This window comes from Hirundo rustica, chromosome 15 (assembly GCF_015227805.2).
Source record: "Hirundo rustica isolate bHirRus1 chromosome 15, bHirRus1.pri.v3, whole genome shotgun sequence".
NCBI classification, from domain to species: Eukaryota; Metazoa; Chordata; class Aves; order Passeriformes; family Hirundinidae; genus Hirundo; species Hirundo rustica.
The window spans coordinates 1742830-1765211 of record NC_053464.1 but is presented as its reverse complement, the minus strand read 5'-3'; the positions used below and the strand labels follow the sequence as shown (position 1 = coordinate 1765211).

The 22382-nt window shown below is 65.8% G+C and overlaps 3 protein-coding genes across 6 annotated transcripts in view; all 3 read left to right on the top strand.

Annotated features, from left to right (window-relative positions):
* The window catches only part of RAB11FIP3 (RAB11 family interacting protein 3), a 76072-nt gene extending 70185 nt beyond the window's left edge, over window positions 1-5887 (top strand). For all 4 annotated transcript variants that reach the window (XM_040078934.1, XM_040078937.1, XM_040078936.1 and 1 more), the window contains 4 exons: window positions 1173-1310; window positions 2292-2447; window positions 2809-2949; window positions 3671-5887. In XM_040078934.1, the coding sequence (XP_039934868.1) occupies window positions 1173-1310; window positions 2292-2447; window positions 2809-2949; window positions 3671-3784 (549 nt within the window). In that variant the 3' untranslated portion in view covers window positions 3785-5887. The remainder of the gene's footprint in view (window positions 1-1172; window positions 1311-2291; window positions 2448-2808; window positions 2950-3670) is intronic.
* Window positions 5888-17425: 11538 nt separating this feature from the next.
* SEPTIN12 (septin 12) lies at window positions 17426-20207 on the top strand. The gene is made up of 9 exons (XM_040078946.2): window positions 17426-17621; window positions 18144-18272; window positions 18437-18518; window positions 18614-18751; window positions 18999-19116; window positions 19194-19289; window positions 19403-19499; window positions 19709-19760; window positions 19864-20207. The coding sequence occupies exons 1-9, from the start codon at window positions 17432-17434 to the stop codon at window positions 20006-20008; spliced, it is 1047 nt and encodes a 348-aa protein (XP_039934880.1). The 5' UTR covers window positions 17426-17431; the 3' UTR covers window positions 20009-20207.
* Window positions 20208-20355: 148 nt separating this feature from the next.
* LOC120759787 (myeloid-associated differentiation marker homolog) lies at window positions 20356-22098 on the top strand. Its single transcript, XM_040079406.1, is given in 4 exon segments — window positions 20356-20388; window positions 20527-20736; window positions 20738-20885; window positions 20888-22098. Coding segments are annotated over 4 exon segments (1374 nt in total). The 3' UTR covers window positions 21871-22098.
* The last annotated feature ends 284 nt before the right edge of the window (window positions 22099-22382 follow it).

Genomic DNA, 22382 nt, shown 5'->3' with positions numbered 1-22382 from the left:
TTCCCCAAGAGCCTCCTCTTCAGGGACAGTGTGGGTTACAGGTGGGACGCCTGGAACAGGGGCTGCATTTTGTCTCTGCCGAGCTTGGGGCAGAATTAAGGTTAAAATTGAACTGAAATCAAAACTCGTCACCCAGCTGAAGCGCCCGAGGCATTTTATCGGTGTTTAATCCCATGGGAGAGCGCTGCAGCTCCATCCCTCCTGACACGGTCTTCATCTGCCAGGAGCCTGTGGTCACAGCTGAGGCTGGGGGCAGGAAAAACCTAGTGGCTCTGAGGATAAATTCCGTGCCGTGGTGTGTTTCAGCCATGGGAGGTTGGTTTTGATCCATGCAGAGCCATTCTCCTCCACAGTGAGTGGGATGGAGGAGCAAGAGGTGCAGTCAGTACCCAGGAGAAGCCTGGCTGATGAGCTGCTCTCCTGTCCAGTGCCCAAAAATCAGGATTTTGTTGTCAGTGTTGCCTTTCCTGCTGGTGTGGTGCCTCTGGTGCTGCTCCATGGAGCAGGACAGCCCCGGGTCAGCCCCTGGAGCTCCCCATGGAGCTGCTCCTCAGCCCTGTGTGCCACAGGCCACCCATCAGCAGCCCTGGAGGGGTCTTGTGCCATTTGTGGAGTTCTGAAAGCCAAAGCCTTTCCCATGGGCCTGGAAGCTGTGAGCCTGGGGAGGGCTTGAGCTGGGCACAGGCAGAAGGTGCTGCCCTGGGGGCTGTTGGCATCTTCACCTGCATCCCAAACATTCAGCCAAGGCTTTGGGGGGGAGAAGGGAACAGAGCTGGGCTATGTGTTTTACATCCCAGCTTGAACTGGTCTGTTCCATCTTGGATCAGCCCTCAGTTAAAACCTTTCATACCTGAAACCAAGAGGGAGGTAGAGATCTCCAATTCAGGACCTTCCTGAAATGCAGACATAAGGAGCCTTATGATTTCATGTCTGTCCTTGGCCTGGAGCCCCCGTGCTGGCCCCAGTCCCTCCCAGCCCATCCCACGCCAGCACTGTGCTTCCCAGAAAGCGTGGATATTCCTGTGGATTCACTCTGGAGCCATCCCTCAGTGCTGCCAAAGCCCCAGGGCCCTGAGCAGATGAGATCCCAGCAGGCAGAGCCTCCTGGTGCGTCAGGAGAGGAGCGTTCCTGCAGAGCCAGGCCCCTCACTGGGCTGCTCGTGTCCTTGCAGGAGAAGCAGAAGCTGCTGGATGAGATCGAGGACCTCACTGTGCAGCTCACGGAGGAGCAGGAGAAAAAGAGGAAGATGGGGGACAAGCTGAGTCAGGAGAGGCACCAGTTCCAGAAGGAGAAGGAGTCCACGCAGGAGGTGAGTGGAGCCTGGGCCTGCCACAGCCCTGTCCCCAAAACGTGGGACTCCAGCCTTGGCACCTCTCCAGAAATGGGCGTGACTGGAGCGGTGGGTGCTGCCTGGCACAGGAAAGGGGTTCAGCAGCTGAGCTGCAGCACCTCAGTCACTGCTGCTGCTGCTCTGAAATCCATCCAGCATGGTCCCTGCGAGGGCACTGTGCCACCCTGGGCCCTTCCCTTCCTGCCTGGAAGGAGCGGTGGCACATGGGCCCAGCAGGCAGGAGCAGAGGGGGTGAGGCTGGGGGTGAGAGCTGAGTGCCGGGGAGCAGGATCACACCCTCCCAGTCCTCCCATCATCTGGGCCTGGTGCTTCCAGCTGGAGGCCCCAGCAGGGCTGGCTGTGGTGGCAGGAACGGAGCTTTGGGCCCAAAGAGGGATTTGTTGTCACTGTGGTGTCACTGTGGTGTCACTGTGGTGTCACTGGGGGCTCAGGGGTGAGGAGGGAACCCAGCCCCGCAGCAGGAGGGAGCTGGCTGGGGAGGGACCCCCACTGCTGGGGGCTCTGTGCTGCTGCAGACCCCAAGCCAGCATCTTTGGCCCTCAGCAAGGTCCTTCCAGGGCTGTGCTCATGTGCTTTGGTAGCTCCCCATCCCCTGCTTGCTGGAGGTGTGAGGAAGGAAGAGGAAACCAAGTGCCTCCCAGAAAGGAATGCAGTCATGGGGTGGTTTGGGTTGGAGAGGACCTCAAAGCTCATCCCATCCCACCCCCTGCCATGGTCAGGGACGCCTTCCTCTGTCCCAGATTGCTCCAGGCTCCATCCAGCCTGGCCTTGGACACTTCCAGGGGCAGGGCAGCCACTCATGGACGCTCAGGGATGGCTCTGGCCAGCAATCCTGCTGCAGGAGTCCATGGAGCTGCTCGCACAGCAGCCACGCGCAGAGGGTGCTGCCGGATCTCCGGGGGCTGTGGCACTCAGCTGTCCCCTGGCCTTGCCCTGCAGCTCATCGAGGACCTCAGGAAGCAGCTGGAGCACCTGCAGCTCTTCAAGCTGGAGGCGGAGCAGCGCAGGGGCCGGAGCAGCAGCATGGGGCTGCAGGAGTACAACAGCAGGACACGGGAGACAGAGCTGGAGCAGGAGATCAAGCAGCTCAAGCAGGTAAGGAGGGCTGGGCTGGCAGGGAAACGAGTTCCTGATGCCAAGGGAGGACCAGCAGGGTCCAGGGGCTCTCCCAAGGGGATGGATCCAGCAGCCCAATCTCGCTGTGCTGGGAGAGGGAGGTTGGTGCTTTCTCAGGGACAGCAGGAGCTCTTCTCTCTGCCGTGTCCCCTGGACCTTTCCAGGGTATCTCATGCTTCCAGAGGTTCTCCAGGCTCTGCTGGGCTGGAGGCAGCAGCCCATGTGCTGTTCCTGCGCTGTGGGAGCTGTGTTAGGATGAAGTCCCTGTCTGCCTTTGCCAGGCTGGATCAGCTCTGAGTGCCAGGTGCTCCAGCAGCGTGTGCTTTGTGTGTGTGAACAGGATAACAGGAACCTGAAGGAGCAGAACGATGAACTGAACGGGCAGATCATCAACCTGAGCATCCAGGGAGCCAAGAACCTGTTCTCAGCCTCCTTCTCTGAGTCCCTGGCAGCGGAGATCAGCTCTGTCTCCAGAGATGAGGTACGTGCCGTGAGGAGCTGCTGGCCCAGACTGCACCGTCCTGGGTGCCTCCACCTGGGACAGCCTGGGGGGAGCTGATGTGCCCTGTCTGTGGCCCAGCCCATGCCCAAAATTCCCCTGGAATCTGGCTAGAGCAAAGAAATCCCCACACAGTTATCTGTAGAGCTCTCAGGACTTACCTGCCCCCCAGCCCTCCCTCCTGGGAACAGGGAAGCTGCTCCCTGCCCGTTTGCTGATTCTGGCAGCTCTGCTTTGCCTGCCCTGGGACAGCCTCCCCCTTCCGGGACAGAGCAGCCACCATGGGCTGTGTCCATCTCTCTGGAGCTCTTAAAACCCCTGAGAGCCAGGACATTCCCCCTGGAGATCCCAGTTCCTCCAGCACGTGTTCTCCCTGAGCAGAGCACCAACCACGGGTGGCTGAGCCTGCACAAGCGCTGCAATTAAATCTTTAACACCTCAGGAAGTGGGGAAACACACCCGGATATTTCAGGGATCCAGTGGAGATGTGATGCTCCCTGCTCTCCCCCACCCCACCAGGCTCAGAGCTTGAGGAAGGACAGGAGTGAGCAGAGCCAGTTTTCCCTGGCCACTTAAACAGGGTCAGGAATATCCCAGTCCAGAGTGAAGAGCCAGGGAGACACCCGTGGATGCGCAGAGCCACGGGAAGCCCTCGGCAGTGTCAGGCAGTGACCTCTCCCTCCCTTTCCTCCCTCTGCTGCAGCTCATGGAAGCGATCCAGAAGCAGGAGGAGATCAACTTCCGCCTGCAGGATTACATCGACAGGATCATCGTGGCCATCATGGAGACCAACCCCTCCATCCTGGAGGTCAAGTAACGGCAGCTGCGCTCCTCGGGTGGATTTGGTGCTCTGAGAGGATGAAGAGGGACTCCAGACGTCTTTGCACTTGATGAAGGCACAAGGAAGCCTCAGGTCGGGGGGTGACTGAGCCACGGACCAGGGAAAAGGAGAACCAGCAGCCAGGCTTTGTTGTCTGACTCCGTTATTTTGAAGCCCTTCTGGCTGCGGAGGGGTGAAAGGGAACCTGGAGAAGGAGCTCAGGAAGGGGACGCTGCAGGAAGTGCCTGTGGCGCTGGGGACTGTCCCCACAGGCACCGGGCCCCTCCCAGGGCTGCTCGGAACCGCGGGAGATCGGCACGGAGGGGGAAGCGACGGCGCTGACTTTCCCTGCTGCCCTGCCCGGCCCCGGCGTCTGCTGTGCCAAAGTGTCCCCGACACGCTCACCGGGCAGAGCTGGGAACGAGGGAAGCACGTCCCGGACTCGCACAGGCTTGGGCTTCGGTTTTGTTTTGGGGTTTTGTTGTTTTTGTTTTTTTAATTAACTTAATGCAAATGTCCTCATCCAGCTGGCTCAGCCCATCCTTGCCCCGTGCTCCTGCTGGGGCCGGCAGAGCCCTCGGTGCCCGCCGGGGCAGCCCGGGGCTGTTGGGGACAGGGCGTGAGCTCACTCGGTCACCTGCCTCCTTATTTATTTCTGCTGTCTGTGGCTCAGTACTGTCGGCACGTCTCGGCATCCCGGCTCCTCTCCCTCCTCCTCCTCCTCCTCCTGCCGGGCTGTGCCGCGGAGGTGGCTCCGGGGGAAGCTGTCGCTCGTCCCCAGCTGGGGACAGACACGCGGGCTCTGTCTGCACCGGGGCGAGGCCGCAGCTCTCCTCGTCCCGGCACTTTGGGAGCTGCAGCGGAGAGGCCCGAGCTCCCCACCTCACCTCCCCGAGTCCTGGCCCGGGGACGGCGGCCTGTGCCATTCCCGGCCGGAGCAGGGCTCTGCTGGTGATAGCTGCGCTCCTGGAGGGAGAGCCTGCTCCGGCTCCTTCCCCGGCCCTGGGCTGGGGCCGGCCCGGAGGAGCCGCGTCCTTCCTCGCCCCTGGCACCGGCCCGGTGGGGAGAGGAGCCCGAGAGCCCCGCGGCGGCTCCCTGCGGAACAAAAGCCATGTTTACATCGGCCGGCTCTGGGCTGCTGGCCGTGGCACGGCCCGGGAGCGGCTCCTCTCCCCGCGCTCCGCTGGGCTCCCGGCAGGAGACGGCCCGGGGAGTCCCGGGCATCGCCTGCAGCCCGCGGTTCCTCCTGCTCGGCGGGCTTTGGGAATGCCGGGACGGCCTGGAAGCAGAAGCCGCGGCGATCCCGGGGCTCTCCTGCTCCTCCCCAAGCCCCTTCCAGCCCTCGGGGTGGCCCTGTCGCCGCCTTATCCCGGGGGAGCCGAGCCGCGGCCGCGTCACCTCTGGGCGCGCAACCCCAGAGCCCCCGCGGGGCAGCGGGGTCGGGGTGAAGCCCCCAAACCCCGGGGCAGCTCCTGCACCCCGCACCCAGCCCTCCCTGCCCCCCGCCCCGCCCCGAGGCCGCGGGAAGAAGCCACGTAATGTACATTTCCAGAGAAGCTTTGGGTGTAAATCAGTGTACACTTGGAGAGGGAAAATTTTTCTATCTTGTAGAGTAGGTATTTTTATAGAATGAAGGTTGATCCATTTTTTTAATACTTTAAAAGAAGAGAGAAATGTATCTGTGTATACACAAAAGCATATATATATATATATATATATGTATAAATATATAAATATTGGAGATCTGCCTTTCTCGACTTGGGATCCCGGATCCTCAGGTCTCAAACGATCGTTTGTTTTTTCCTGTCGCTCTCACAGAGGTACTGTAACTGTAAATAAGCACCGGGGAAAAAAAAAAAAAAAAAAAAAGAGTTTTAAGCAAACAAAAAGCACTGACTTGCACATTCACCATGCTTTAAAGTCCCTATGGAGAGAAAAAAAACAAAACAAAACAAAAACAAAACAAAAGCTGTACATCCTGAAAATGTTCCTCTTTCCCGACCGGTATGTGAAGGAAATCCCCCAAAAAAGAGGCAAAAACGGTATTGTCTTAACTGATGTATCAATTCTTGTCGGATTAAAAGCTGTTACTATTCCTGCCCAGAGACTTTTTTTTCCACAGAGATGGGTTGGAGCACCCTGAGGATCCAAGTGCTGGATCTCCAGTGGAGCTGGAGCGAGTGGAAACGCTCCTGCACCAAGGAGGGCCCTGATTTTGGGAGGATGGGGATGAGGGAGGCTGGACCTGGCTGGAATGCCCTGATTTTGGGAGGATGAGGATGAGGATGAGGATGAGGATGAGGATGAGGATGAGGATGAGGGAGGCTGGACCTTGCTGGAATGCTCTGATTTGATGAGGGTGAGGATGAGGATGAGGGAGGCTGGACCTTGCTGGAATGCTCTGACTTTATGAGGGTGAGGATGAGGATGAGGGAGGCTGGACCCTGCAGATTCCAGAGGGATCAAGGTCGGAGGGAGCCAAAATCTCCCCGAGCCAGCCGAGCTGTGTGGGTGGGAATGGGGGAATTCCACCTTCACCTTCCTGGAGGATCCAGGTGGGGTGAGGGACCCTCGGAGCTGCTGCTGCTGCCCAGGGCCGGGGCAGGCTGGGGCAGGGACTCGTGGGTCTGCTCCAGGCAGGAACACGGAGCTTTCCCTTCCCTCTGCACCGGGAGAACCCCTTGGAGCGCTCGGCTGTTCTGAACCGCTCCAAAAATCCCTTAAACGCCCTCGCCTCCCTGCTAAGCTGCTCCCCACCCCTCTAAGCCTCCTCCACCCCTCCCCACCCCTTTAAGCCGCCCCAAAGGGCCCGAACGTGCAGAATCCTCTCCCAGCTCCCGCCGTGCCTCCGGATGGCTCCAGACTGTTCCTCTGAACTGCTCCGAGCAGCCCCGGAGCTGCAGCAAAGAGCTGGGGAAAGGCTCTGACACACCCTGAGTGCTCTGAAAGCCCCCAGACTGCTTCAAACTGCTCCACACTGCTCAGAGCAGCGCTGAGCCTCCAAAACATCCCCAAGAGCTGCTCCAAAACATCCAGAGCTGTCCCAAAACATCCCTGACGTGGTCCAAAATGTCCCTGACATGCTCTAAAACATCCCTGAGCTGCATAAAACGTCCCAGAGCTGCCCAAAACCATCCAGAGCTCCTCCGAAACATCCCTGACATGGTCCAAAATGTCCCTGACATGCTCTAAAACATCCCTGACATGCTCTAAAATGTCCCTGAACTGCCTTAAAACTGCCCTGAACTGTCCCTGAGCTGCTCTAAACCGCCCCTGAGCTGCCCTAAAACATCTCTGAGCACCTCCAAAGCATCCCTGAGCATCTGGAAACCACCTCTGCAGCATTCCCCACTGCTCTACACCCTGCAAAGCAGCTCTGGAGCGCACCAAAGATTTCCCTAAACACCTCTAAAACAGCCTTTAAAAAATTCCTCTGAAACCTCAACCTCCAACATCTCGAAGCTGCTCTAGAAATGGGGTGAGTCAATAGCTCTGGGGGTGTTTCTGTGGTGCTGGGCTGCTCCAAGGAGCTGAAAATCACCTTTGAGCAGCTCAGGCTCTGGGAGGACAGACCTCTGGCCGTTACTGAACCACTTGAGCTGCTCAAACAGCTCTCGTGCTCCTCCAACCAGCCCTGAAAGGCACCAAGATTCTCAAACTGCCTCGAAGTAGCACTTGAAGCCCTCTAAACTCTTCTAAAACGCCTCGAAATAGCTCAAAATGGATCACAGAAAAGGTCTCACGGCAGCTCTGAAGCTCTCCAAGCCTTCTGTGTGCAGCTGTGAAACTCCTCGAGTGCCCCAAAAGGCCCTTGGAACCCCTCTGGACCTTCCTCATGTGCTTCTCAACAGCATTAAAACTTTTTAATAACATCTCTAAACTCAGTTTGCAACCACCCTAAACCCCCTCTGAATGACAACAGAGGGGCACAGGCAACCCTAAAACCATTCCAAAGCTTCTTGAAAACCCATAAAAAATAATCAGAGCCGCTCCAAAACACCCCAGCCCTTCTCCTCCTCCTCTGAAAAGGGCTCAGAATGGCTTAAAACCTCTCCAGCCTTTTCAAAATTGCTCCAGAAAAGTCCTGAAGCTCTGAAGGTCTCTGCATCTTTCAGAGCAGCTCCAGAGCTGCTCCCAGCCCAGCTCCAGCCCTTCCACCCAGCCCGGGGGCTGAGCTCTGTGACAAACCTGTCCTGGGCCAGCTCTGTGCCACTCATGACAAGGACACTGAGGGGCTGGAGCATGTCCAGGGCAGGGAACAGAGCTGGGAAGGGGCTGGAGCACCAGGAGAGGCTGAGGGAGCTGGGAAAGGGGCTCAGCCTGGAGAAAAGGAGGCTCAGGGGGCCCTTGTGGCTCTGCACAGCTCCCTGACAGGAGGGGACAGCCGGGGGGGTCGGGCTCTGCTCCCACAGGACAAGGGGAAATGGCCTCAAGCTGTGCCAGGGGAGGTTTAGGTTGGGTATTAGAGCAGATTTCTTCATGGAAGGGTGGTCAGGCCCTGGCACAGCTGCCCAGGGCAGTGGTGGGGTCTCTGCCCACGGAGAGGTTTAAAGGTGTGGATATGACACTTGGGGACATGTTTCAGTGGTGGCCTTGGCAGTGCTGAGGGACAGTTGGACTTGATGATCCCAGAGGACTTTTCCAACCATGATAATCCTGCAATTCCAAGAGCCAGTGGGCACTTTGGAATGCCCCCAAAACCTGGCCACGACCAAGGCCACCACGATCATGTCCCACGTGCCCTGCTCCACGTCCTGCGTGTCCAGAGCAGGGCTGGGTCCAGCAGGGCTCCAGGGCCACATCCCTGGGCCCCATCCACGGCAGGAATGTGCTCCACACGCGTGGGGCTGGTGAGGGCCGAGCTCTGCTGCAGGAGGACCCTGCGCATTCCCAGCTCCTTCCCCTTCCCCGTCTGCTGCTGATCCCGGGCCGGGGCTGGGATGGGGTTAACCCTTGGCAGCCGGGCTGGGAGGGAGGAGGGCCCCAACCCTGGGCTGGGGGGCAGCCCCAGCGCCACCCGCACCCCGGGGCGCTGCCTGTGCCACCCTGTGGTCCTTGCCGTGGGCAGAGCAGCCGGGATGCTCCCGGGGAGCGCGGGGTCCCCGGGGGAGCTCCGGGCGCTCCAGCATGGGACACAGCTCCTGGCAGGGACACACCGGAGGGCGGTGACACCCCAGCAAAGACCCCACACCCAGCCAGGAGACAGCGACAGCAGCCCTGCCTGTTCCGGACCATTTCCCTCCTCTTCCTCCAAGATGGAAATTCCCGGCAGATGCGAACTTGGGGAGAACAGCTTGCTTGAAATCCCCTGCCACTGGAGCCTGGCAGAGCCCCCCAGCCTTGCCTGGGACCCCCCCCCAGCCTGCCCAGGCTTTACCCCGGCTTCCCCGAGACCTCCAGCCTGCCCGGTACCCTCCAGCCCGCCGGGGCCCCCCAGCCTTCCTGGGAGCCCTCCAGCCTGTCCAGGAACTGCCCCCCACTCTCTCCGGGACCCCCAGCCTGCCTGGGACCCCCAGCCGGGGGCTGCAGCATCGCGGTGCCCCGGGATGGGGCGGGCGCGGCGGGGCCGGCGGAGCTGCGGGGGAGGCGGGGGGGGTCTCGGGCCGGGGCGGGGGCGCAGGCAGGACCTCCCCCTCCCCTCCCCTTCCCCTCCCCTCCCCCGGCCGATCCCCTCCTCTTTCCCCTCCCGCCGAGGGCAGCCGGCGCCGGCCCGTCCCGTCCCGGGGCTCGGTGGGCTCCGCCGCGCTCCCCGGCGCTGCCCCCTCCCCATGCGGGGGTCGCGGGTGGGCGGCAGCCCCGGCCCCCCCCGCCCCGCCATGGCCCGGCTCTCGGTCAAGGAGCACCTGGACGGGATTCTCTCCGACTTCGAAGGTGCGGCCGGGGCCGCGGGCCCCACCCCGGGGGACCCCCCTGGGGGCTGGGTGTCACGGGGGGAACGGGGGGCGTCCCCGTGGGGGGAGCGCCTCTGCCTGGGCGTGTTGGGGGGCGGGGGTGCCCCCAGGGGCCCAGCATCGTGGGGGGCTGCGCTCCCCCCGCCCGGAGGCTGATTTTGGGGGCGGTGCTGCTGGCAGGGCTTTTTGGGGGGGCTGGGGTGCCCGCCAAGGGGGGAGCACCGGGCACTGCCTTTCGGTCCGGGGGTTCTGCTGAGGCTGGGCTGGGGGTCTTGGGCTGGGCGGAGCATCCTGGGGGCCGCGCTCCCCACGGGGGCCGGGATTTGGCGGGGGGGGGGGGATGCCGAGCTGGGCATCTGGGGGGGTCCGGGGGGCTCCCCGAGGTCTCAGCATCGCAGGGGGCCGCGCTCCGCTCCGGGGGCTGGGGACACGCGGTGACCCCCAGGGCTGGGCACGGTGGGGGGCTGCTCCGCCCAGCCCGGGGGATGCCGCGGCGCTCTCGGGGTGGGCGAGGGGGGCTGCGCAGGCTGCAGGGAGCGGGGGAAGCGGCGGGAGCCCCCCGCGTGTGCGCGCTCCCCGCGGGCCGGGGGCTGCGGCGGAGGCCGGGGCCGGGGGCGGGAGGCGAAACCCGACCCCGGGGCTGCTGCTGCCCTCGCCGGGGAGGAATGTGTGCACCTACCCCGGGCACCTTAACCCCGCCGCTGCCGGCTGACACCCCTCAACCCCCGCCAAGCCCCGCGTCCCCCCCAAACCCCGCTGAACCTCCGCCGCCACTCCTTTGCCTCCCACCATCCCCCGAGCGCCCTGGCACCCCTCTAAACCTCCTGCCACCCCATCTCAACAGCCCTCCTTCACCTCCTGACACCCCAGCTTCACCCCATGCCGTTCTCCCACCCCCCGTCCGTCCTAAACCTCCTGCCCCCCTCCTTCGCCCTCTGCCACCCCCACCTTGCCCCGCATCCCCTCGTTGCTCCCCCCTGCCCATCACTCCGGACATCACCTGGAGCCTGGGTGAGGCTGGGGCAGGGGCCAGAGGCAGGTTTGGGGTAAGAAGGAGGCATTTTGGGCGGTAACAAAGCAGAGACGTGGATGTGGGGAGGGGGTCGGCGGCCCCGTGACCCCGTTGCCCCCGCAGCCCGGCCGGTGGGGCAGGGCCGGACCGGCCGCAGAATTACCTGCCCTGGGGCCAGCCGTGATTGGCAGCGCCCGCGCCCCGGCCTCTGACCCCCGGCCTGCCCCGGGCACGGGGCACCAGGGGAGGGGACAGGGACGCGACCCTCGGCACCCGGCGCCGTGGCTGAGGAAGAGGAGGGCGAGGGCGGGCTGGTGCCAGCGGGTGGGGTGCCGGGACAGGCTGGCACACGTGCCGGCGCGGGGAGGATGCAGGGGAGCAGCGTGAGCCGCCCCCACGGAGCCCCCCGGGGGGATCCTGGGCCCCCCGCGCTCTCCCCGGCTGCCGGCTCCGTGCGGAGCTCCCGGGAGCCTCCTGCGGGGCTGGGGGAGGCGGGGGGCGGCTGCACCGCGGGGGTTTCGCGGGGTCACTCCCACGGGGGACGGTCCCCGCGTCCTCTGCCAAGCGCCCGCAGGCGGTGCCGGCAGGAGCCTCGCAGCGGGCGCAGCGCCGCGGTACCCGCGGGGAGCCGAGGGGTCCGTGGGGGGCACGTCGGCACCCAGGGCTGCCGTGGAGCCGCGGGGGAGGCGCGGCGGAAGCCACCACAACGGGTGGTGCCGGTCCCTGAGCGTGGTGGTGGCGCTGGCCCCTCTGCCATCAGCGGGCTCCAGGGTTAAGGGCCGGGAAAAGGCAGGAATCCTCCCCGCAGGGGGACGGGGTCCGGCGGGGATCCGGTTACTCGGCCGGATCCCTTTCAGGGGGAATAAAGCGGGCAGTGTGCTGCGAGGGCAGCCGGCGGCACCGGCCAGATAAAGCGGGGAACAATGATCAAACCCGCGGGGACAGCGCCGCAGGGCCGGGGAGGAGCTGGCGCCGGGCTGGGGTCCGCGGTGGGACGGGCTCGTGAGCAGGGGGCACCTCTGGGTGGCGGGGGGACACACGGGGCCGGGGAGGGGACGGGTGCCATCGGGTACCGCTCCCACCATCTCTCTCTCTCTCTCTGTCCCCAGCGCTCAAGAAGTCATTTGAGGCAGAAGATGGGGACGAGGCACCCGGCTCCCCGCTGTCCTCGGGCATCGGCGAGAGCCACCAGGCGCTGCAGCCCGGCCACCCGCCCCGCACGGGCAGCGCCACCGGCCCCAGCCCCGCGCCCAGCCCCGTGCTGCGGACCCGGCTGGGCACCGGCGCGGCCGGCGGCACCGCGGGCACCGGCATCGCCCGCGCCGCCTCCTTCCAGAGCCGCCGGGCCTTCGCCACGGGGCCGGGCAGTGACGGGGAGAGCCAGCGCAGCTCATCCTCCAGCCTGGAGAGCCCCGCGCCCGCCGGGCCCCCCCAGCCGCCGGGCAGCCCCCCGGCCGCCGGCCCCGGCTTGAAGAAGGTCCCGTCCCACGGCAGCGTCTTCCCGGCGGAGCTGGATCATCCCCTCCGCGGGGCCGCCGCCAGCCACGGCTCTCTGCCGGCGCTGGACCTGCACATCGCCGAGGAACCGGGCCTGGGCGCGCCGTGGGGCACCCAGAGCGCTGCGCCGCAGCCTCGCACCCATCAGCCTTCCTCCTCCTCCTCCTCATCTTCCTCCTCCCTGCCCCCATACGATGGCACAGAGACAGCCCCGGGGCTGCCCCCGCTGCCCGAGGGGCCGGGGGGGTGGGACACGGCCCCCCGCACGGTGTCCCGGCCGCAGCGGAGGGTGACCCTCGGCGCCAGCCCCGTCCCGTCCCGCCGGCCCCCTCAGCCCTGGGGACAGGGGGAGACAGCCCCGGCCGAGGGGAGGGCCGAGGGGCTGCCACCACCGCCAGCCCCCCAAGCCGCCACCTTCAGGCTGGTGTCGCAGCCGCAGACGGTGCAAGTGAGCTCCCAGCCCGCCTTCCTCGGGGGGCTGGTGCTGGTGCCGGCCCTGGGGAGCCCCCCGAGCGCCGCGCCGATGGCATCGCGGGGACCCCGCGTGATGGCAGCGGCTCCCGGCGAGGCTGCGGACGGCAGCGGGACAGCGGTGACGCCGGAGCACGGTAGGACTCGTTCTTGTCCTCTCCCTCCGTCGGGCCCCTTTCGGTGGGCGCAGCGTTGCCGAAACCCCGCGCGAGCCGCTGCCGGCCGGAGCGCGGGGCGACGGTGGCTTTGGGGACGGGAGCCCCTCCGGCTCTCTGCTCCCCCGTGCCGGGGCCCCCCTTGGCTGTGGGGGGCTGAAGGAGCGGAGCTGGCGGCGCTCCTGGCCCGCCCGTCCCCGCGGTGCCTGGCGAGCTGCCCGCACCGCCCCGGCGCAGGTTTGTTTTCCCGACAGGTCGGGGCTCATGTGCCCATCGCGCCGGGCCCCGCGCGTGCCGCCTATCGCCGCGATCTTGTCCCGCGTCCAGCGCTTTCTTCCCCTCTCATCCCTCCTTGCTTGGCACGGGGCCGGATCCCGTTCCTCCCTCCCCGCGGGGCGCGGGAGGTGGCGGGGGGCCAAGGTGCGCCGTGCCCTCGGCTCCCGCCGTGCCGAGCCCGTGCCCGAGCGCGGGGAGGGGGCGAACGGGTGTCTCCCAGCGGCCGCTCCAGGAGGGCCCGAGGGCGCCGGGGTGGCCGGGACACGGCCGCCGCCGCCGCTGCTCCCTGGTTGGGTGCTTGGGGCTCTTTGCCCGTCTCGCTGGGCTGTCGCGGAGCCGCCGTCGCCGGCCCTAAGTACTGACGCGGCGAAGGCATCCATACATCTGCTCCGGGCCGCGGTGAATCATCCCCCAGCAACGCCCGTGGCCGCGCTGCCCAGCCGGCCCGGCTGCCCGCGGCTCCCCGGGAGCGGGAAGAGGCTGGGGACGAGCCGGGGTCATGGGGACACGGGGGAACAGAGCTCGAGGCTGAGCCAGAGCGATGGGGACACTGAGGGACAGCGCTCAGGGCTGAGCCAGGTGTGGGGACAAGGATACGGTGTTCGGGGCTGTGTCGGGAGTGATGGGGACACAGAGGGACAGCGGTCGGGGCGGTGCCAAGGTGACAGGGACATGGGGACACGGTACTTGGGGCCAATCCGGGGTGACAGGGGCACGAAGGGAAAGCTCAGAGCTGAGACGAGGTGACAGGGACACGGTGCTCAGGACCGAGCTGCGGTGATGCAGCTGTGCTCAGGGCTGAGCTGCGGTCATGGGAACACGGTGCTTGGGGCCAAGCCAGGTCACAGGGGGACAAGGGACAGTTCTCAGGGCTGTGACAGGGACACGGTGCTCGAGAGATGGGAAATGGGGACACGGAGCTCGGGATGGGGCCGGGGTGACGAGGGGACAGTGCTCAGGACAGAGCCGTGCTGGCGGCCGGCAGCCGAGGCCGGGGGGACACACGAGCCAGCAGCGGCGGGTGGCACCGGCTGCCCTGCAGATGGCCCGGCACTGGCAGGGGGCTGGCAGACACTGCTCGGGCACAGCGGTTTCTCCGCCAGGAAGAGGTGGGAACGCGCTGTTTCCTCTCCCGGGAGGCCACGCCGGCCCCCAGCCGCTGACACCCGTGGGTGGCCTCGGGGCGCTGTGGCACGGTGGGTCCCACGCCCCGAAGGAGGAAGCTCCGAGTGAGCCGCCGGCCGCCGCATTTCACTTCCACGCCGGGTCGCCCACACAGGGCCCGGGGCGAGGAGGAGGAGGAGCGGAGGAGGAGCCGTGGGCCGCAGCCGCCCTCTGCCTTGCACCCCAGGAGCCAGTTGGCCCCGGTGACCGGCTCTCGGCGGCAGCAGCCCCGGCTCCGGCCGGCTCGCCCAGGTAGGGATGGCGCGGTGGCAGCGGGCAGGGTGGTGTGCGGGCAGGGGGTGCTGCCACCGGGGCTGGGCGACTGTCCCCAGCAGCGCTGCAGGCGCAGGGTTTCACTCGATGCTTCACTTCTGCTTCTGCTCACCGACGGTCCCCAGCCACTCCTAGCCCCGTCCCGCGGCTCCTACAGCCAGACGGACGGGCTGGCTCCGAGTCTGGCTGCGGATGGGCACTGTCACCACTGTCCCCTTAGGTCGTGTTTGGCACTGGTGTTTCTGGGTCAGATCAGCTGGGCAGGTAGAGCTGTGGTGTGGCTGGGGCTGTGGGTGCATCCCCAAAATCTCCGTCCCTTTGCCAGAGGGGTCAGCTCCCATGTGCTGGACCCAGAGCCAGGCTCTCCCCGTCCCATGCCCGGCTGCTCGGTTTGGAGCAGTGGTGAGCAGCCGGACAGGGAGCTCCTGTCCCAGCACATCCTCTCCCAGCACCCTCCACCCTTGAAGCTTTATTACAGGCTTCCCAGGGAACTGGCCAATTAACCCTGCATCGGTAATTAAATCCATGGAGAAGACCACGGACCCGGGATTACTTGTCCCTGTCTGGAAAACAAGAGCATCCGTGATGAGTCCTGGAACAGGTCTGGCTGCAGGAGCCATTTGCCCCGGAGCTCCGTGGGGATGCCAAAGAGCTTCCGTGTGGCCAGCCGGCTCCTGGCCATTGCCAGCGGGGCTTTTGGCAGCGAGGGCAGGGACACGGGGGGCTCTGGGCCCGTGGGGGAGGCAGCGGTGGGTGCAGCACCCAGTGTCACCCCGGGCGTGCCCTCTGGCTCTGGGTGTCTCCTCGGTGCTGCCACTGGCAGGGCGCCGGGCAGCGGCTGAGCCCTGCGTGGGGGCTGCACCCTGGGACCACCCCGGGGAGCTGGGGGGTGCCAGCACCAAATGCCACCTGCTCTGAGCCACCCCGGCTGGCTCCAGCGGCTGCCACGCTTGGTTCTGGATCTGTTCTGGCAGCTGCTAAGGCTGGCACGGACCGAGAAGGGCGGTCAGGGTGGGGGTACAGGGGGGCCGATGTCCCCCAGGGAGGAGGGCTGCAGTAATTGTCGGGGTCCTCTTCCTGATGGGCACCTCCCATCCCACGTCCCTGCCAGCCTGCGGAACACCCCGTTGGGACGGACGGTGCTGGGTGGGTGGATCCCCGCCGGAGTGGGCATCCTGCCCTCCCCCGGCCCCCCAGCCGGGTGTCACCGCTTTCACCAGGAAATCCGCGGCTGTTTCACCACTTCCGAGGAACACCCCGACCCAGGCGGCGCAGCGGGAGCTGGGACATGCGACACTGCTGTCCCCAAGCCTGCCATCACTCTGGCATCCCGGCTGGCACAGGGTGCTGGGTGGCTCCCACGCCGGGATGCCGTTGCCATGGCAGTGGGGTGCTTCATCTCCATCATCTCCGGGTGCATCTCCCCGGGCTGCCTCAGGCCGGCCCCTGCCCACGTGTCCCCTGTCCCCTGTCCCCGTGGCACACGGACACGGTCTCAGCAGGTCCCTCACAGCCCGGGCCATCGCAAGCTGCCGCTCCAGCCTCGCCGGTGCCAAGCGCCGGCTGGCACACACGGGGGAGGCTGCGGCGTGGGGGGACGCAAGCGCCGTGGGGCACTGCGGCAGTGGGGCGGGTGGCAGGGCCGCCACCCCTTGTCCCACCCCGCCGTGCCGGGGCCGGGCACAGGTGCTGCAGGGGAGGGCGAGGGGCACGGCGCAGGGTGGGTGCCGGTGGGGATCGTACCCACAGCCGAGCACTGCCACTCCCATTCAGTGCCACCGCAGCCACCACGGCGGTGACGGGGGACAAAGCGAGGCGTGGGGGTGTCCTGTGCCACGGGAGGGGTCCCCGTCCGCGCTGGCCTGGCTGAGCAGCGCCGTGTGCCGTGTGGGCACGGCCGGTGGGGCACAGCCCTCCCCACCCACCAATCCGTCGGCAAACTGGGCGCAGGGGCTTGGCCGTGGTGGGGAGGGGGCTGCGGGGGGCGGGATATTGCCATGCTGGTCATGCGTGGGAGCCGCAGCCTCGGCGGAGCCGGGTTGGTGCCAGCCGGGAGCTGGCGGAGGGAAGGGGCCGGGCTGCGGCGCCGCCGGGGATGGGGGTGCGGATGGAGCCCAGGGGATCCCCCCGCCCGTAGCGGGGCGCTGAGCGAGGGCAGCGCGGCGCCGAGGTAGGACCCGAACAATGGCCGTGCGGGGAAGCAGGAGGAGGAGGAGGAGGAAGAAAGGGATTTGGGGCTGCCGCACAAAGGGCTGGGGCGGGCACGGTGCTCCGGTGGCCCCCGGGCTGGGGCTCGCTCCGGGCACGGTCCCTCGGGCAGTCCCCACGTGTCCCTCGGGGCTCGGCGTTGTGCCGCCGATTGCGCGACACCCCCGGTGCCCCTCGCCCCGCCGTGCCCGGTGCCTGGGTACAGCGTGTGTGCGCTGCGGGGTGGCACGTCCTGGCCTGGCGCCGGAGCCCCCCGGGCGTGCCGGGGCCGGAGCGCTGCTGCAGGAGGTGGCCCGGAGGTGGCCCGGAGGTGGCCCGGAGGTGGCCTGGCGCGGGTGACCGCGTGTGCTGGGCAAAGGCTGCTGGCCGCGGCCGCGGGGCCCGATGATGGCAGAGCGACCGGTGGCACCGTGGGGTCCGGTGGCACGGCCACCCCAAAGATGCCCCTGGCACCTCCTCGGAGCCTTCGGCGCGGCGGGGGGGTGGCGCGCCCGTGTTGCCATGCCGAGCCCCGCCGGCTCCCAGGAATGTGCCGGGGCTGCGTGCCCGCCGGCACGGCCGCTGCCGGGGCAACGCTGCCCGCGCAGGGGTGGGCAGCGAGCGGTGGGCAGCGAGCGGTGGGCAGCGAGGGGTCCAGGCTCACCGCCTTTGCCCACCCCGCGGTGCAGGGAGCAGCCTGGAGCCCGAGGAGCGCAGCATGGAGCCGCCGGCCGTGCCGGAGGAGGAGGAGGAGGAGGAGGAGGAGGAGGAGGGGGCGGTTCCCCTCTCCGTGGCGCCCGGCCCCGTGGGTTGCCAGCTCTTTGGATACGTGGGAATCGAAGCCGTGCTCGACCAGATGAAAATCAAAACCATGAAGACAGGCTTTGAGTTCAACATCATGGTTGTGGGTGAGCACCGAGCCTGGGGTTTGCTCCTTGCTGGGGTGGGAATACTGGCTCAAATTCCACCATGCCAGGGGAAATCATGCTCTTAAGGGATTTTAAGGAAATTTAAGTGATTTTAACTGATTTAAGTAGCAAATAATTGAAAAGGAGTAATGTCCCGTACCCCATAGCATAATAATGCTGGTAGGCGAGCTCATCCCAACCTCTGAGATGCTCCCAAATGGATATTGAGGGGCTGTCACCTTGGGGAATAAATTTGTTTGGAAGACAAACCAGACTAGCCCGACCTGGAATGTTCCCAGATGTGCACCAGGGGTCATGACCCTGGGGAACAAATTTGTCCCCAGGATACAATGGACTGTCCCAACCTCTGGGGTGCTCCCGAGTGGATATCAAGGGGTTGTTGCCTTGGGGAAGAAATTTATTTGGGGATGACCAGTTATCCCAACCTCTGGGTTGCTCCCAAGTGGATATCAAGATGTTACTGCTCTGGGGGACAAACCAGAGCTGCCGGTGTCCCCTCAGGGCAGAGCGGGCTGGGGAAGTCCACGATGGTAAACACCCTCTTCAAGTCCAAGGTGAGCCGCAAATCCTCACAGCCGGGCCAGGAGGAACGTATTCCCAAAACGGTGCAGCTCCAGTCCATCACCCATGGTACGGTCGCCACCACGGGGTCGTGTCCCACCAGCCCTTGGGAGAAGCAGGGGGCCGGGGTGGGGGTCTGAAGCTGCGTTCACAGCCTCAAAACATCCCCCATGCCTGGTCCCTTGCCTCTCCCCAATGCCTCTTCCCCCCTGACCCACATCTCTGCCCCACAGTCATCGAGGAGAAGGGGGTGAAGATGAAGCTGACGGTGACCGACACACCAGGGTTCGGGGACCAGATCAACAACGAGAACTGGTAGGACACAACGGGGTGCAGGAGCCCAGCTCTGTGGGTGGCAGTTTGGGGTAGGGGTTGAGCTCAGGTGCTGTCCTTCAACTCCTCATCCTCAGCTGGGACCCCATCATCAAATACATCAACGAGCAGTACGAGAGATACCTGCGGGAGGAGATCCTCATCACCCGCAAGAGGAAGATCCCAGACACTCGGGTCCACGGATGTGTCTACTTTGTCCCCCCCACAGGTCACTGGTGAGTCCCCACTCACAGCACCCCTGGGTGATGGGGTCACCGTAGGATGGTTGTGTCACCCAGGGATGATGGTGGTGGGGTCAGGGTGACAGGGATAGGGCATCAACCCGGGGTGGTGGTGAGTGGCGAAGATCACCTCAGGGTGATGGTGCTGGAGCCACCTCAGAGTGACCCCGGGGTGGTAGCGGTGGGGTCACCCCCAGTGACAGAGGTGGGGACACTCTGGAGTGACAGCAGTCCTTGTCAGGCTGCGCCCGCTGGACCTGGAGTTCATGCGGCGGCTCAGCAAGATCGTCAACGTGGTGCCGGTGATCGCCAAAGCCGACACGCTCACCCTGGAGGAACGGGCGGAATTCAAGCAGCGGGTGAGGACAGGTCCCCGAGGGGCTCCCGGGCTGCCCCATGTCCCCCCCAGCCCCGGCTCAAGCCCTGTACCCCACAGATCCAGGAGGACCTGAAGACCCACGCCATCAGCGTGTACCCGCAGGAGGACTTCGACCAGGACCCTGAAGACAGGGCGCTGAACGACAGGATTCGTGTGAGTGCTGGGATGCTGGGATGGAGCGGGACAGGGACCCCGGGGAGGCCAGCAGGTACCCTGGGGACCCTGGGGAGCAGCACCCAGGGCGAGCACAGCCTCTGTGCCGGCAGGAGAAGATTCCCTTTGCCGTGGTGGGGGCAGACCAGGAGCACCAGGTGAACGGCAAACGGGTGCTGGGCCGCAAGACCAAGTGGGGCATCATTGAAGGTGAGCAGAGCCCCTCACACCCCGAGCCCTCCGCAGGTGCAGGGAGCAGCACCCACGGGTGCGTCCTTGCCTGGGTGGGTGCTGAGCCACGTGGCATGGAGCTGTGCTGTGCTCTGGCAGTGCCCAGGGCGTGGCAGGATGCGCTGCCCGGGCATCCCGGCACCGCTGAGCCTCTCCTGCCAGCGCCACCCCTCTGCCTTGCTTTGCAGTGGAGAACCCAGCACACTGCGAGTTCCCCCTCCTGCGGGACCTGCTTATCCGGTGAGCGGGGGACAGGGTCGGGGTTGCTGGAACCCCACGGGGTGACAGCGGGGTGGGGGGGACAGCGACGTGATGCCCTTCCTCCCCCTGCCACCCCGGGCAGGTCGCACCTGCAGGACCTGAAGGACATCACCCACAACGTCCACTACGAGAGTTACCGCGTGCGGCGGCTGAACGAGAGCAACCGGCCGGGGCTGGGCCCCCTCAACGGTCTGCCCGGCAAGGGCGAGGCCAGCAGCCACCTCTGAGCCACCTTGTGCCCCCCAAGATCACCACCGGACCCCATGGCAGCGCCCACCCCTGCCCACCACGGCTGTGCCAGGAACCTGCCCGGGGCGAAGAGCCGCCCCAGGAGTGCCCAGCTGCCCTGACGTGGGTCCCTCATCCCCCAAGCTCTGCCGTGGCACAGACCCCCGGACCCTGTGTGACATTAAAGGTTAATCCAGAGCCTTCAGCCTTCACCATCCTGCTGGACTCCCAGCTTTTCACATGCCACCACCCTCCTGTGCTGCTCTGGCTGCTGGGCCCCTCTGGGCACGCTGGGGAAGCGGAGGTGCTGCCTGTGGGGTGTGAGCAGGGTGCAGAAACCCTCTCCATGCCCGCCCTGCCCAGTGTGGCAGCTGGTGTGGCAACTGGCACAGCTGGACTTTGAGCCCCTTATCTGGTGTGGAGGTGCCGGGCGGGGAGCGGAAGTGCCGGAGGGGTGTGGAGGTGCCGGAGAGGTGTGGAGATGTCACCCACAAGGGTGTGAAGGGGCTACACCCAGCTGTGGCACCGCCCTGTCAGGGGCACTGTGCTGGCTGCAGCCCCTAAACCCCTCAGGGGCACCCGGTGGGTGCTGCCCCACCGGCTGCCAAGCCCTGGTACGCGCCGAGGTGTTGGGGTGGCCCCGCGGGTACCCCGGGGGAGCGTGAAAGGCCCTTTCGTGCCTCCCGCCGCGGGCAGGGCCGGGGCTCGCTGCCAGGACGGCGGCACACGGTGGCTTCCTGCCCGCCCCGGCCTCACCGCGGGGCTCGGCGCCACCGCCCTTTGCCCAGCCCCGCGTTAATGATCCACCCGCCGGCCCGCAGCAGCCACCCGGCGGGGTGCAGTGGGCTCAGAGCCGGGGGTCCTTGGCACGGGCGGCTCGGGGGGCCGGCGGCTCCTTGCCCTGCGCCCCACCCCTCCTCCCCAGCGCCCAGATAAGAGCGGCTGCGGGCAGCGCCCGTCGCCCAGCGCGGCGCAGGCAGAGCGCGGCCGGACCATGGCCGTGGCCACGGTGAACCTGCGCGCCCTGACCTCCTGGGTGGGCATCGCCCGGCTCTTCGCCGTCGTGCTGTCCTGCCTCTCCTTCAGCTTGGTGGCCTCCACCGGGCACTTTAGGGGTCCCTACTGGACGTGGTGCATGTTCACCTGGTGCTTCTGCTTCATCGTGACGCTGCTGGTGCTGCTGCTGGAGCTGCTGGAGCTCTACCCCCTGCTGCCGCTCTCCTGGGACGACTTCACCTCGGCTTTCTCCATGCTGGCGGCTCTGATGGTCTTCACCTCCTCGGTGATCTTCCCTGCCACCTTCATCAAAAGCCCCTGCAGCAGCAACCTGTGTGCCCGGCAGGCCGTGGCCACCACCGCCTCCTGCCTCTGCTTCCTCGCCTACGCGGCCGAGGTGTCGCTGACCCGCGCCAAGCCAGGGGACATCAGCAGCTTCCTCTCCACCGTGCCTGGGCTCCTCAAGGTCTTTGAAGCCTATGTGGCTTGCCTGATCTTCTCCTTGCTGGATGAATACACTGGGGAACCCGGCCTGATGTGGTGCGTGGCTGTCTACTCCATCTGCTTCATCTTCACCCTCCTCATCATCATCTTCACCATCGGCCGCTGCCTCACCTACATTCCCTGCCCGCTGGAGAAGATGCTGGTTGGGTACAACTTCCTGGCCCTGCTGATGTACCTCACCGCCACCGTCCTCTGGCCTCTCTACAGCTTCCGGGGACGGGGCCGCCCCGATCCCTGCGGCTCGGACTGCACGTGGAACAAGCACCTGGGGGTCACCTTCCTCACCATCTTCAACCTCATCGCCTACTTGGTGGACCTGGTCTACTCCAGCCGGATGGTCTTTGTCAGGGCGCCTCCCTAAGGGCTCGGGGCGGGCCGAGGGGCGGTGGGACGCGGCTGGGTGCCGGTGGCGGCGCGGGGCTGCCGGCGGAGCTGAGGAAGAGGCCGGATGCCTCGGAAAGCTCCTTGTGCCCGTGCTGGAGCAGAGAGCCAGGGGGTGCTCCCAGGGGTGCGCTCAGCCTGGAGCCCCACGGGCTGCACAGACAGGGGGGCTGGAGGGGCCACGAGGGGCTCCCGAAACCCAGGAGCTTGAGGGGGCTTTGGGATTAAATTGGGTCATTTTTCACTTGTTTCTGCCTCCTCTTTCTTCCTCTTCCCAAGCTCTTCCCGGCCTTCTGCAGGATCCCTGCTGGGGGCTGAGAAACCGGGGGGCACCATTGGCACTGGGAATTGTGGGTGACTTTGGGGGGCACCAGGCTCCAGAAAATCCTTTCTTCTTGTTGACTCGGCACTGGAGTGAAGCAGGGCATGACCAGGAAAAGCCCAACCCGGATGCCTTTTTCTTGGCACCTGCACAGGGCCCTGCCAAACAGG

Bases quoted from the DNA above. Each gene is read 5' to 3' on its own strand.
- SEPTIN12 (XM_040078946.2), top strand. From the start codon at position 17,432: ATGGAGCCGCCGGCCGTGCCGGAGGAGGAGGAGGAGGAGGAGGAGGAG. The intron at 17,622-18,143 runs GTGAGCACCGAG...GTGTCCCCTCAG, and splicing joins GTTCAACATCATGGTTGTGG to GGCAGAGCGGGCTGGGGAAG. The intron at 19,500-19,708 runs GTGAGCAGAGCC...CTTGCTTTGCAG, and splicing joins CAAGTGGGGCATCATTGAAG to TGGAGAACCCAGCACACTGC.